Source organism: Doryrhamphus excisus, linkage group LG20, assembly GCF_037039965.1.
Source record: "Doryrhamphus excisus strain RoL-2023G ecotype Guam linkage group LG20, RoL_Dexc_Guam_v1.1, whole genome shotgun sequence".
NCBI lineage: Eukaryota > Metazoa > Chordata > Actinopteri > Syngnathiformes > Syngnathidae > Doryrhamphus > Doryrhamphus excisus.
The window spans coordinates 10,636,510-10,649,806 of NC_136376.1; the positions used below are offsets into that span (position 1 = coordinate 10,636,510).

At 39.6% G+C, this 13,297-nt stretch overlaps 1 protein-coding gene across 1 annotated transcript; it reads left to right on the forward strand.

Moving 5' to 3' along the window:
- The first annotated feature begins 416 nt into the window (after nucleotides 1-416).
- ntpcr (nucleoside-triphosphatase, cancer-related) lies at nucleotides 417-5,649 on the forward strand. Its single transcript, XM_058058857.2, has 5 exons — nucleotides 417-498; nucleotides 825-987; nucleotides 1,077-1,179; nucleotides 2,548-2,757; nucleotides 5,225-5,649. The coding sequence occupies exons 1-5, from the start codon at nucleotides 465-467 to the stop codon at nucleotides 5,300-5,302; spliced, it is 588 nt and encodes a 195-aa protein (XP_057914840.2). The 5' UTR covers nucleotides 417-464; the 3' UTR covers nucleotides 5,303-5,649.
- Nucleotides 5,650-13,297: the final 7,648 nt, after the last annotated feature.

Genomic DNA, 13,297 nt, shown 5'->3' on the forward strand with positions numbered 1-13,297 from the left:
CTCTTCCACACAATTCCCACTCATACAATGCACTTGTTTACAGTTTTACAATAGTTTCATTTCATGTTATTTTATACTTGAAAGTGTAGTTTAAGTTTATATTGGTCAGGTGCACCTATGAGGATGCAAGTTAAACTTTTCCTCACATCTATCATGTAACTGGAAATAATGGAATATATTATTCTATGGAAATGTTCATGTCTGCACACAATTTTATATCTTTCATAAATATGATTAATCTGAACACACCCCCGCTAAAATGTGAAAAAAAAACACACATACTCACCCAAAAGTCCCGATTCTTATCCAAAAATATGATCTCTAATAATAAACACTAACACGCATTTATCGTGCAGTAAAGTAACAAAGAGTTCAAAGGGCTTGTTATCGGTCGAAACTTGTGCGCATGCGCCGTCTGTTTGCGGAAGTGTTGTACTGTGGCTGACGACGGCAGCGGCAAAGACATGTTCAAGCACATTTTTTTGACAGGACCTCCAGGTAACTTTTAACATCAACAGACAGCGTAATCCAAACACACGATTGTTTACCTGTCTTTGAAGAAGCCAGGCGAAAACCGCTTATGTTACTTTACTACCTAGCTATTTTTTTGTGGGGCGTTTTTGGGGTTTGTTAGCAATACATGTAAGATAAAGTGACATTAATGCTGCGTTCAATTGTAAATAATACTACACATACAAACAGAAGCGTAATAATAAAGAAAAAAATACGCACTTTTGGTTAATTGTAGTAATTTTGAGTGTTCATTAGGATGCATTGTATGTAATATACAATGAGTGTGTTTTCTAACTGTATTTTTTCCGCAGGTGTGGGCAAAACCACTTTGGTCCAGAAGGCTTGTGACGCTTTAGTGTCATCAGGTCATGCTTTGGAAGGCTTTTACACTGAAGAGGTCAGGGAAGGTGGTCGGCGGGTGGGGTTTGATGTGGTCACAGTAAGTGGAGAAAGAGGCCGCCTGTCCAGAATCAGGTAGCAAGAATGTCCTACTAGCCAAATCAAACAACCTGCTCTTTCTGCTTTTGGGTTTGAGTCAGCGTCTCCTGCATTTCACCCTGCAGAGACATTGCTGGTGCCTCTCATGGCAGACCCGAGTACACAGTTGGCCAGTATGTGGTTGATTTACCTTCATTCGAAAGCCTGACTCTCCCCCTCTTCAAGAAGGTACGTCACACAGTAAAACGCGGTTATAATTACCCTTGTCAACAGATCATAGAAAGCAAAATCTGGCCTTTTTTTCCCCGCCTAACAACATCAAACCTTTTGATTTTCTTAAAACTGATGGCATAATTGGAAGCCGGAGAACACATGAATTCCAGAGTGGCATTTTTAGTAGCAGTGGTGCCGTCTGGCTGTCACTGACCGTGAATAATCCTGCTTGTAAACTGAGCCCAGAGTTCCGCCTACACTTGCTGTAAAGGAAGGTGTCGTGGTGTCCATTTATCATTTGTAAATTGTCTCTGTAATCGCAGCAAACCATCATCTGTGTTATATTTTGTGGCATAATAATAACACAATACGCTTCTTTCTTATGTTTTTGCAATGTGAGCATAACTGGTTGATGAAATAATTGTTCGGAATGCTGACCATTGTGTAGAATTGATTAATTGTATCGGGTGTCTGTATCAGTCTCAAGAAGAGGAAAGTTATCAGTATAAATGCAGAAATATATATTTTATTTATATTTATATTATATATATGTATGTATATATGTAGAATTGATTAGATTGATTGATTGATTAATTTATTACAATTGATTAATTGTATCAGGTGTCTCGGTGTCTCAAGAATATATATATATATATATATATAATTCTTATATATTTATTTTTCTTATAAGAAAACAATTATACAATTATTTATAAATTAATTAATTAAATTATTATTAATTAAATTAAAATTACTTATAAATTTCTTATTTCTTATATATTTATATTTCTTATATATTTCTTATATATTTCTTATATATATATATATATACATATATATATATACATTAACAAAATATGTATCCCTACAGAAAACAAAGATGCAATGTAAAAGTGTGTGAAAAAAGTATTTTCTGACTTGTAAAATAAATAGCTAAATATTATATTTTAAAAAATCAAATGATGTTCCCCTATAATCAGTTAGAAATATATATAAGCCTCTTTCACACAGAGAGAATACAAAAATGGCACATCAGAGTCATCCCTGCATTTATTGGCCTATCCCATTCTCACAGAACCCAGTGAAGCATAAGTGTGTTCATGTTCGCACAGCGAATCAGATCACAGTATGAGGTGACAACGTCAGTGCCAGCATTTGGTGTCATGTCGGCTAGTGACAGTTGCTGTCAACACAACAGGACGTAGGGTGAACTTCATATTCTGTTCCAGACCTTGCGGTGTTATCCCTTCCGCACAAGTGATGTCTTGCCTCTGTTCCAGCTCTGATACGACCCAAGCTGCAAAATTGTCTTTTCCTTCCATTTCTTGTCGGTGCAAAACGGCACCCATTCCTAAAAAGCATTCAATGCTAACCTTTCTTCAGGTGGGCTTAAATGACAAGGGAGGCAAGAAGGTGTTTGTCATCGACGAGATTGGGAAAATGGAACTGTTCAGCCAGCCGTTCATCAGGGTGGTGAGACAGACGCTAGACTGCTCTTCCTGCACCATCTTGGGCACCATCCCCATTCCCAAGGGCAAACCCTTAGGCCTGGTGGAAGAGGTGCGGATTAGGAGTGATGTCAGAGTCTTCACGGTTAGTACAAACACTAATACTGTACAGGACTCTCACTGGGATATGGGTCCGGAGGGAGGGGGAATATTTAGGTCACTTTTAAGAGCTTTTAAGTCCCTCAGTAGCTGTCGGACACTGTTTACACTTTATCTCACATGCTCTTATAAAGCTGCCAGTCTGTTCTGTGCAGCATGAATGCCATGGCCTGCATTATCCCTCTACTATAGCAGGATTAACTCTTAATCATGCGTGACTGATTAAACAACAAAGGATTCACTGAAATGTTCAAATAATTTATCACGGGGGACTCCGGTATGGATATTGTCATGCAGAGTACCTACAAACCAAAATAGTATTTTTACTACTACACAAGGTTATGAGACTAAGTAAACACTTTAAAAGTGCTCATGACACCAAAACACATGTTAATTTTTACTGTTTTTACACTTTTCGTAGCAAGTGATGTTCCCAAGTGGAAGGTATTGGTCACTCTAATGCAGTGTTTTTCAACCTTTTTTGAGCCACGGCACGTTTTTTACGTTGGAAAGATTTTGCGGCACACCAATAACCAACATTATTTGCTTCTTTCAGCTTTTTCCTGATTACGGACTCGCCACAGCAGATCCTTTTGATCAGCATACAAATTTAAACAACAATGTCACCACTACCTATCACGTGCATCACTAAGTCTATTAGAGGAACGAGGCAATCAGCTACGTGTTGCCACACGGACAAATATTGCATTGCTCTGCCAGTCTTTACACCAATGACACGTGACAATGACATAATATTTCCAAAAAATTATTAATACATGTTAATTTAAAAAGTGATATTGAATAATTCCTCACGGCACACCTGACAATTTCTCACGGCACACTTGTGTGCCGCAGCACAGTTGTTGAAAATCACTGCTCTAATGCTTTCTCAATTGTTATGGTCCAGTTCTGGCCGTATTTCTGTTGACTTTTTATATTATGGCTGCTCGTTCTTGTGAAAGCTTTTGCTGGAGCAGTCAATTCCTACACAAAGTAATTCAAAGTGCTTTAGACACTATTCCCTTGATTTTGGCAATGTTGAGGTGGTAAAAAACTGGTAATGTTGTTGATTTAACGCGGCTGCTAATGGTCAGATCTGAGTCCATTATAACCCTGAGATTTCTAACCTTATAATTAGGTTTAAGAAAGACTCTCAATGTGGCTCATAACACTTTCTCTAAGCTTGTGAGTACGCTTGTTCACATTTTCAGCAAACATTGAGGGACATATTGTTTGGAACCTGCCCCACAGATGGAAATAAATATTCAAAAACCCACACAACGTTCACCCGTGGAAAAGAGTGCCAAGGTGGCTGTAAGTCGATCCACGTTCCTTCTGCTAATGTAATGTCGTCAGCCTAGCAGTGGGCTAATGAAGTGTTGATCTGTAACTGGCTTGGTTATGACGCGTGAGGCAGCTAATGTGCTATCTGTCGTAGCGTGCAACAATAAATCCAAAGGGTCGTCTTTGATTGCTGCATCAATTCGAATCTTAGAAGAATAATACAGGTTTTCATGCCAAACTGCTTCCTAAACAACAATGGCTTCCAGTCGTCTTCAGCTCTGTGCTGTGTGCATCGAACTGTCAGTGGTTATCAATGCAGTGACACATATCATACTCATTACAACAAAGTATCAGTGAATTTTATTATTGCTTTATCGTTTTGAATCTGTCACATTGTTCGTGCATTCACAGATGTGTTTGTTTGCACCTGGCTGCCCGACATTTTTGAGGCTGTCACTCATCCTTCTAGCCTATACCGCAGTCCAGTCATTTACTTGTGGCCGATTTTTTTATGTGTGTTATATCATCATCACAACACAGTACTGTATGAGTGAATGCTATTATTGTGTTATTGTTGTGGATATGTCACTTCCTTGGCTTTGCAATTCATGGCTGCGTTTGTTTGAATCTGCTCTGTATTTGATAGTACAGAATGTTTATTAAGTTAGTACTTTCATTTTGTTGATGTTAACTTTTTTGGTGTCATGAGCAATTTAAGGAAAACATACTGTATGACTGGCGTAAGGTATTTGTGGTTGTACATTTGAATAGCATACATTGATTATTATTTATTCATTCTCGACCGCTTTTCCTCACGAGGGTTGCGGGGGATGCTGGAGCCTATCCCAGCTGTCTTCGGGCGAGAGGCAGGGTACACCCTAGACTGGTGGCCAGCCAATCACAGGGCACATATAGACAAACAACCATTCACACTCACATTCATACCTATGGAAAATTTGGAGTCGCCAATTAACCTAGCATGTTTTTGGAATGTGGGAGGAAACCGGAGTACGCGGAGAAATGCACGGGGAGAACATGCAAACTCCACACAGAGATGGCCGAGGGTGGAATTGAACCCTGGTCTCCTAGCTGTGAGGTCCGCACGCTAACCACTCGACCGCCACATTGATTATTATTCTAACAATTATTGTATTTGTTTTCCTTTTCAGGTGTCTAAGGAAAACAGAAATGCCATTCTCCAAGATATTCTATCAGCACTCCAGGAATGTATAAAACGGCAAAGCTAACTTTGAAAATATTATACAAGTAAAATGTGTTTTTTGCTGCATGGTTGTGACGCAAACACTCCGAGTTTCTTGATGAGTTAGTGTGTCACATGCATTTATTTATGTATACATTTCACTTTTTGCCAAAATAGATTGAACGCTGAATAATTGATCATGAGATGCAGGTTACCTTTCTCTATTGTTTGAGTTCATTTTTGAGTTGAAAAATAATTTTCATGTGGAATTTGATGGCATGCTCATTGAAATGCAATTGTTTTAATTTCTTCACTTATTTAAAATCTGTATTTATTGGATAAAAAGACTAAAGAATAAAATTATTTTCACAATTGTTTCAGGTTACCATTACATGTCTTTACATTAAACCAGTATACCTACAGTATAAGGTATGCTGCAGGTACTCGCTGATTTGTGAGTTCAGAAGACATTTTTTTAATGGAATTTGTATTTTAATTTAATATCCATTTAATTTGTTTTTGTCAGATGTCAACATGGGCCAAAAATGTTATAGTATGCAAGTGTGTGTTACATGAGTCTGTAAGTTATTTAAAGGGCAAATTAAACTACATATAACTAAATTTATACACTATTGTATCATTAGAGAGATGGTCCTTCAACTTGATATCCTTGAAAATTAATAATGTTTTTTTTTTTCAGAAGCTTTCCTTAATATTTTCCACCAACTAAAATTAATTCATTTTATTATATTAACAATTCATACAGATTTTTTTGTTTGTTTCCCGTATAGATATCTTAAAAAATGAGACATGCTTTGGAATAAATAGCCTAGCAGGCATCCTGACGTTTAGAAAGGAAATTTGAGACTGAATCAACAGTGCCTCTGCTGGTTGTAGGCAAGTATTGCACCCTATTTTTACCTCAGTTGCTTCACTATCCACATAACTGAGAGATGTCAGCAATTCACCAATAAACATTATCTGTCTACACATTAGAATGCACGCTGAAATCCAAATGAATGATGTCTGCTGGGATATATTGTGCTTGCCAGGTAGCGTACATTTGTAGTTAAAACACGATAACTGATAATCGGCCTTGACTGTTTGTTTTCCCAAACTTCATTTAGGGATTTTTGTCTCTCCCCTTGTAACCATATGGTCTCAGATTACTGTCAAGGATAAATATTATTACCAAGTGAAGGATTTTGCAGTTGTCAGATTGCACTGATGTGAGATTAGTTTGCTGCTGCAGCTGAAAAGGGTTGATGGTCGCTGGAGCTGTTAAGTGTTATCTAGCTGGAGTAAGTGTTGTCAAACAGGAAAGCTTTCTGTCAACACAGTAATGTATTCTGTATATTATCTCCGTTGCTTAGCTTGGATAATATGTGGATGGATATGGATAATATTCACATGTCTAGTCGCCATATATCAAGATGTTTGACTCAAGACAGAAAACTTAATTCTCATGTGAGCTTTAAATCCAGCAGCTTGGATAGACTTTTTTTTTTAATAGAAACCCTCCAGTAAGGATATTTGCCTTATCCTCTAAGCGTTTTCCAGGTCATTTCAAAGTAAAAATACAATTTTGGCAATATGTTTCATATCGCTTGCGTAAGTGATGTAAGCCGTCATGCAGCCCAGCTGTGATGTGCGTCAGACAGGTTGCTGCGCCAGCATCTGCTCTGTGGCCAACCTCTGACATGGCTCTCATTGACTGGCAATCCAAAACAACTTCTCAGCTTCCATTGCAATATGACGTTGTGTGTTATTTTGGGCACACGCTTTACAGGCAATTATGAGAGTCCAAACGGTGGGAGTTGCTTCCTCTGATTGGCAGGTGATTCTTAGCACCCCGCTATAAGGGAGCAGATGGATTATGTAAGAGTGACGCAGACCTTTGCCAGGTTTATCACATGAAGGCCATTTGGATGTTATTGATGCATGATAGTGTCATTCGCTGACATGTTGTCCATATGGTGATTATAAAGGGGTTTTTAAGTGCCAGTATATGCATTAAAGGTGTCACATCATCTGTCCATAGACGCTAATGCAGCTATTTGCCACAAAACATTCATTCATTCATTTTCTAACGCTTATCCTCACGAGGGTCGCGGAGGTACTGGAGCCTATCCCAACTGTCTTTGGGCGAGAGGCGGGGTACACCCTGGACTGGTCACCAGCCAATCACAGGGCACATATAGAAAAACAACCATTCACACTCACATTCATACCTATGGACAATTTGGAGTCACCAATTAACCTAGCATGTTTTTGGAATGTGGGAGGAAACCGGAGTACCCGGAGAAAACCCATGCATGCACGGGGAGAACATGCAAACTCCACACAGAGATGGCCAACAGTGGAATTGAACTCGGGTCTCCTAGCTGCGAGGCCTGCACGCTAACCACTCGGACACCATGCAGCCTGCCATAAAACGTGATTTTCTTGGTTTTTTTTTTCTGTCCAAAACAAGACAAATGTCGAGCTCATAGAAATCATCAATCATTGAGCGGCATTGTCTGCAATAGATGTTTTTACCTGATAACGAATAAACATGTTGCCTGTCCATTGATTGCAAGACAACGGGCCTTTATGGGAACGCTTGCATTTCCATGCAAACGACAATCATTTGTAAAAACGTAAGATGCAACATGCATATTTAGCAGGGGTGTCACAGGAACTCACTAGATTGAAACTTGACAGGATATCTCATTCAGAAATAAAGTCCTGTGGGCACTAGGACTGCAATGATAATACGTAAATGAATCACACAATAAATTAATACGATCATTTTGTCAGCCTCAATACATCGCCACGTGCATGCGTGTCTGTTTTCCTCCAATCAAGCAGGAAGGGAGTTGACTTTGTGGATCGGTTCCATTACATAGAACAACACAAAGGAGTAATCAAGCATGCAGTCTTTGTCCTAGTGCAGGGGTCGGCAACCCAAAATGTGGAAAGAGCCATATTGGACCAAAAAAACAAATGTGTCTGCAGCTGCAAAAAATTCAAAGCCTTGTGTAAGCCTTATAACACATGCTGTATGTATCTATATTATGTATATATATGTATATATTATGTATGTATGTATGTATATGTCTATATGTATGTAGCTACGAATATTAGCCTACTATCAAAATGACTAAGTTGGCTATAAATACATAATGAGCCTTCACGATTACGATTATGTTTGTTTTCCCTGCAGCTCATCCTGTAGGGAATGACGCACCACGTGACTACACTGCTGTAGATGCCGCCTCAAGTTTAACTTCATTACAATATTAACAAATTATGTTTCATTGCTTTGGTGAAATTAAAGAAATGCAATGAAGAAATCCGATTTTTGATGTAATTTTTATTTGAGGATTCGAAAAAACAACAACAACATGGAACGTGCATAACGTGCCCCTTGTCTGGGCAATAAAACGCAGCCTTCATTTATAAACATAAAACAGCAGCGTTTTGAAAAGGTAAAATATATACAATTAAATTAATACAGTTTGAGTTAGATTTCTGTGCTGATGCCAAGCAAGTCGGTGCAAGGGTAAAACGCAGCAGCTGTTCTCTTCTCTTTTGACACGCAACCAACGTAGCCATCCTTGTGTTAACTTGTCAGGTAGGTCGATAGATGAATAAAGTATCTACCTATCCTCGCCTTAACTTGTCAGTGTTATTCAGCTCCGAACCGTAGTAAAGGCGACCTGACTTCAGCAGAGAAGGGAAATGTTACTTGTTGCTTCCAACCAACTTTATTTTAACATTCCAGCCGCGAGGCATTTCACACCGGACAAACTTCCGGGTTCAAAGGTCATGCAAGTTCACCCTATGTAGCTGTCCAAGGCAAATGCCTGTAACACTTCGTCCGAGCAACAAAACACAATAATATCATAAGTGTCATTACAAATATATACTGACGAAAATTAAAAAAAATCACTTTATAAAAACAGCCACTTTGTTACTTAATATATGCGTATGACAGGATTGTGTTCTTACCCGTTTAATGTGACTTCTGTTTTCGGACATGACTGGTCAGCTTCTCAACATCCGGCATGTAAGATGAATGCAATGAATGCAAATGATTGGGTCCAAGAAACGTTTGATCCTCTGTTCACCTCAGTTATTTTTCGCTTTTTCCCTTTGGGATCCATGGCCCATCACACAGCCGCCGGTTTGTTTACAACAGCCACCTGCCTGGCATCCCGCCCTGCTGATAGGAACGTGTGTCGCAGGCTATGACGCAAATCTTTGTTGACAGACATGTTGAAATATAATATTTACTCTACACATTTTTACAGCATTGGAAAACGTTAAGAATGTTTGTGTCATGTTTGTCCTCCTAATGAAACCATATTAAAACAAAAAAATATTTTATAATTTCCCTGCCCCATCTTTTTCCATTTTCAAACATTATTCAGGGCTGCACAGCAGATGAGTGGTTAGCATGCAGACCTCACAGCTAGGAGACCAGGGTTCAATTCCACCCACGGCCATCTCTGTGTGGAGTTTGCATGATATCCTCGTGCATGCGTGGGTTCTTTCCGGGTACTCCGGTTTCCTCCCACATTCCAAAAACATGCTAGGTTAATTGGTGACTCCAAATTGTCCATAGGTATGAATGTGAGTGTGAATGGTTGTTTGTCTATATGTGCCCTGTGATTGGCTGGCGACCAGTCCAGGGTGTACCCCGCCTCACGCTCGAAGACAGCTGGGATAGGCTCCAGCACCCCCTGTGACCCTCGTGAGGAAAAGGCGGTAGAAAATGAATGAATGAATGAACATTATTCAAAAAAGGTCCAAAAAAAGCGTATTCATAAAGCTCCAAGGAGCCACTAGGGCGGCGCTAAAGAGCCGCAGGTTGCTGACCATCGTCCTAGTGGGAGGAGGCAGGGCCGGTAACATACACATGGGGGGCAGAAGAGTGTAGCCTCACGAAAAGCAATGCAAGGTAATGTAATGTAATAAAAATTCAATTAGTAAAGACTAGTAAACCTGTCTCGTTCTGTTTTTTGTAGACCCAAGCTTGTGTATGGTCTCGTCTTGTGGTCTTTCCACCTGAATTTTCAACACCACAAGTAATTATTGTACAAATGTCCCAGTTGGATTCACTTTCAGTGGATGTGAAAGCCTTAAAATACCCTGAGCTCGGGCAGCGTTGTGCTGAAATGCATATGACGGGTCTAAATATCCATATCTCCCAGATACAGTCACACCAAATCTGCGAGACAGATGTCTGTCTGCCTCCCCCCCTTCTTCTTTTATCCCTACATACATAGAGCGTATAGAAAAATTCAAGGAGCTTAGAGACAATCCAGGACAAAAGGGAGCTGGCTGTGGGGAGGGATGATGGTGGGGGGAGCTTGAAGACATTGCTCTCTCTATGGATACTATGTTTGTGCATCTCGCCCAGGCTGTATCAAGGACGCTGAAGTACTGTGGAAATGGTCTTAAGCCACTTTGTGTTTTGTTGCTTAAATGGCCTTTTTCACAGCACTCATTTTTCATCTAGTGAAATAGAAGTAAGAGTTCGCAGAAAGTACTAACCTGATTTTCACTTTGGAGAAGAGTGGTGCATGTGGTAAGGAGGAACCTATTAAATATTGGTGAGGATCTGGATAAAGGCACAGAAAAAATATTCACACATTTTCATGTAACTACAACAATATGTTGCATTGGTGTAACCACCCATCTGTTCATTATCTTACCAGGAACCAGGAACTGGCATGAAACATGAGAATGGTGCTCCATAACTAGCGACGCTGGTGGATTTTGCAAGCTTTTAACCGCATTTTAGTGGCTAATTACTTCCAACAATGCATATAAAGGGCGTTATTGCATTACCAACCATTACTTAGCGCATTATCTTAGCACTGCAGGAAGTCATCAAGTCATCCATGGCATGTCTCACAGGACAAAGTGAAAAAAGTGCTCCTCCCATTCAGTGTGGAAGTGGTAGCTTTTTGGCTTCTCAAGTTTACAAGAAATACATTTGAAACTAACCGGTTAGCTCACTAGCTAGCGGCCATTTTGAGTTCCTGCCGCATACAAGTTGAGCAATGTGCAATAAGCAGAGAACAATTCATTCATTTCATTCATTTTTCTCACAAGGGGTCGTGGGGGGGTGCTGGAGCCTATCCCAGCGGTCTTCAGGCAAGAGGTACATTCCAAAAACATGCTAGGTTAATTGGTGACTCCAAATTGTCCATAGGTATGAATGTGAGTGTGAATGGTTGTTTGTCTATATGTGCCCTGTGATTGGCTGGCGACCTCTACATAACTTCATGTTATTGTCTAAGGAAAGATTCCTATAAAATCTAAACCAGGGGTCTCAAACATGCGTGCCCAAAATGTTGCCCACAGGACACTAGTTTGAGGCCCCCGCCTTGATATGAAAGTTTAATGTTAGTGCGGCCCGCGCAAGTTTGATATGGATGCTGTATGGTATCATGTACCCAGAAAAAATTATTACGTTTGATTAATGTTCATGTTAAAGGTTAAATAACTGTTAATAGTTATCCTCCCTATCCGTGTGGAAGTGGTAAGTTTTTGGCTATTTAAGTTTAAAGGAAATAACTTGAAGGCTACCGTTTAGGTCGCTAGCTCTCTAGTTTGCGAGTTAGCATGTGTCTCAAGACCCTGCAGTTGCGCAATATGTTGTAAATAAAAAGAGTATAAATGTGACTATAGTCGTGTTTTGTCATGTCTACAGGGCTCTAATAATGCTTTGTTTATTTTAATCTGAAAAAAATAATTTGTCTACCCACCAAGTATATGTGGTTTCTTGAGTTTTTATTATTTGCTGTTTTATTATTATTATTATATTTATTTATTACTGATTGATTGATTTTCTTAATTTATTATTTAGTTTGTTTATTTTTCATCTTATTTTGTGCAGAAAAATAAAAATTAAGATATTTGAGAACAGTGGAATGTTTTATCAGAGCTTTTATTGTAGAAAATTGGAACCAAAGCACTGAAAAAGTTTGTATATTTTTCTGTTTTTAATTAATGCGTTTTGTTTTTTTTTTATGGAAAACCTGATGCAGCCCAGCTTTGCCCAGAGCCTAGCTCCAGTGCCCCCCAGGTAAATTGAGTTTGAGACCCCTGATCTAAACAAATTGGAGGTTGTCTCCAAATTATAGCACAGCGACAATATCATTCTTGAAGCCGTTGGTCAAAAGGTTCCCATGAGGTTCAAAGAAGGACATTTCTGTTAGTCCAAAGATGGATGGAAAAGTCACATGACTTGTGCCTATAGCAGCGCCTGACTTATTTTAAGACCGTAAGAGCTAAAGCTTCTTAGAAGGAACACATGGAAAGAAGTCAATATGAGCATGTACATGCCATGTGACTTTTCACTGTTGTACAACAGCCAGTCACTTGGATCCCCCATACACCATACACCCCATACACCAGATCCCCCATACACCTTTAAAAAGCACTTTCTCTTCAGCTCAGCGTGCTAATGAGCAACGCCACGGCTGACTGGCCTTGACAGGTGGGCAGTTAATGTCAAGACTGTGAAATGAATGTCATTGGATCTGGCTTCTTAACCACTATTCCATCCCGCTTCCCCATCCTCATGATTCTTAAACCACTCTTCTTTTTTACATCATTTTAACTGCCCACCCCCGAGGGTTGCAAGGCGTGTTGGGTTTCAAACAAAACTCCACCTTTGCATCTCAGTTCAAAGCTTGAGCGTGAAATCAACACATCCCCTCCGCTTAATAATTCATAAAATACTTCCCTTGCAAAACAAATCAACATGCAACCTTTAAACCACCAGAAGAGACCCGATAACACTTCCTTGGTGGGTCTTTGTGGAAAAGCAAAGCCCAATCAATACGTTGTGGAGTTGTATTTTGTGTTGCATTCATCCCTCACTTCACTATGTTACTGTTTAGTTCAAAGGGTGTTGACGCACCACTGAAATGCATTATACAGTCAACTGTGTCACTGAGGGGGAGGGGTGAACCCCGCCCCCCACACCCCCTGCAGCAGTGATGAGAAATGTCAGCGGATCACACAGAGGTTAAAAGTTCAG

What these genes read in the sequence shown, in the direction of transcription:
- ntpcr (XM_058058857.2), top strand. Translation starts at nt 465, where the DNA reads ATGTTCAAGCACATTTTTTTGACAGGACCTCCAG. An exon ending in TTTTTTGACAGGACCTCCAG is followed by an intron (nt 499 to 824) that starts GTAACTTTTAAC and finishes TTTTTTCCGCAG; the next exon opens with GTGTGGGCAAAACCACTTTG. An exon ending in GGCCGCCTGTCCAGAATCAG is followed by an intron (nt 988 to 1,076) that starts GTAGCAAGAATG and finishes TTCACCCTGCAG; the next exon opens with AGACATTGCTGGTGCCTCTC.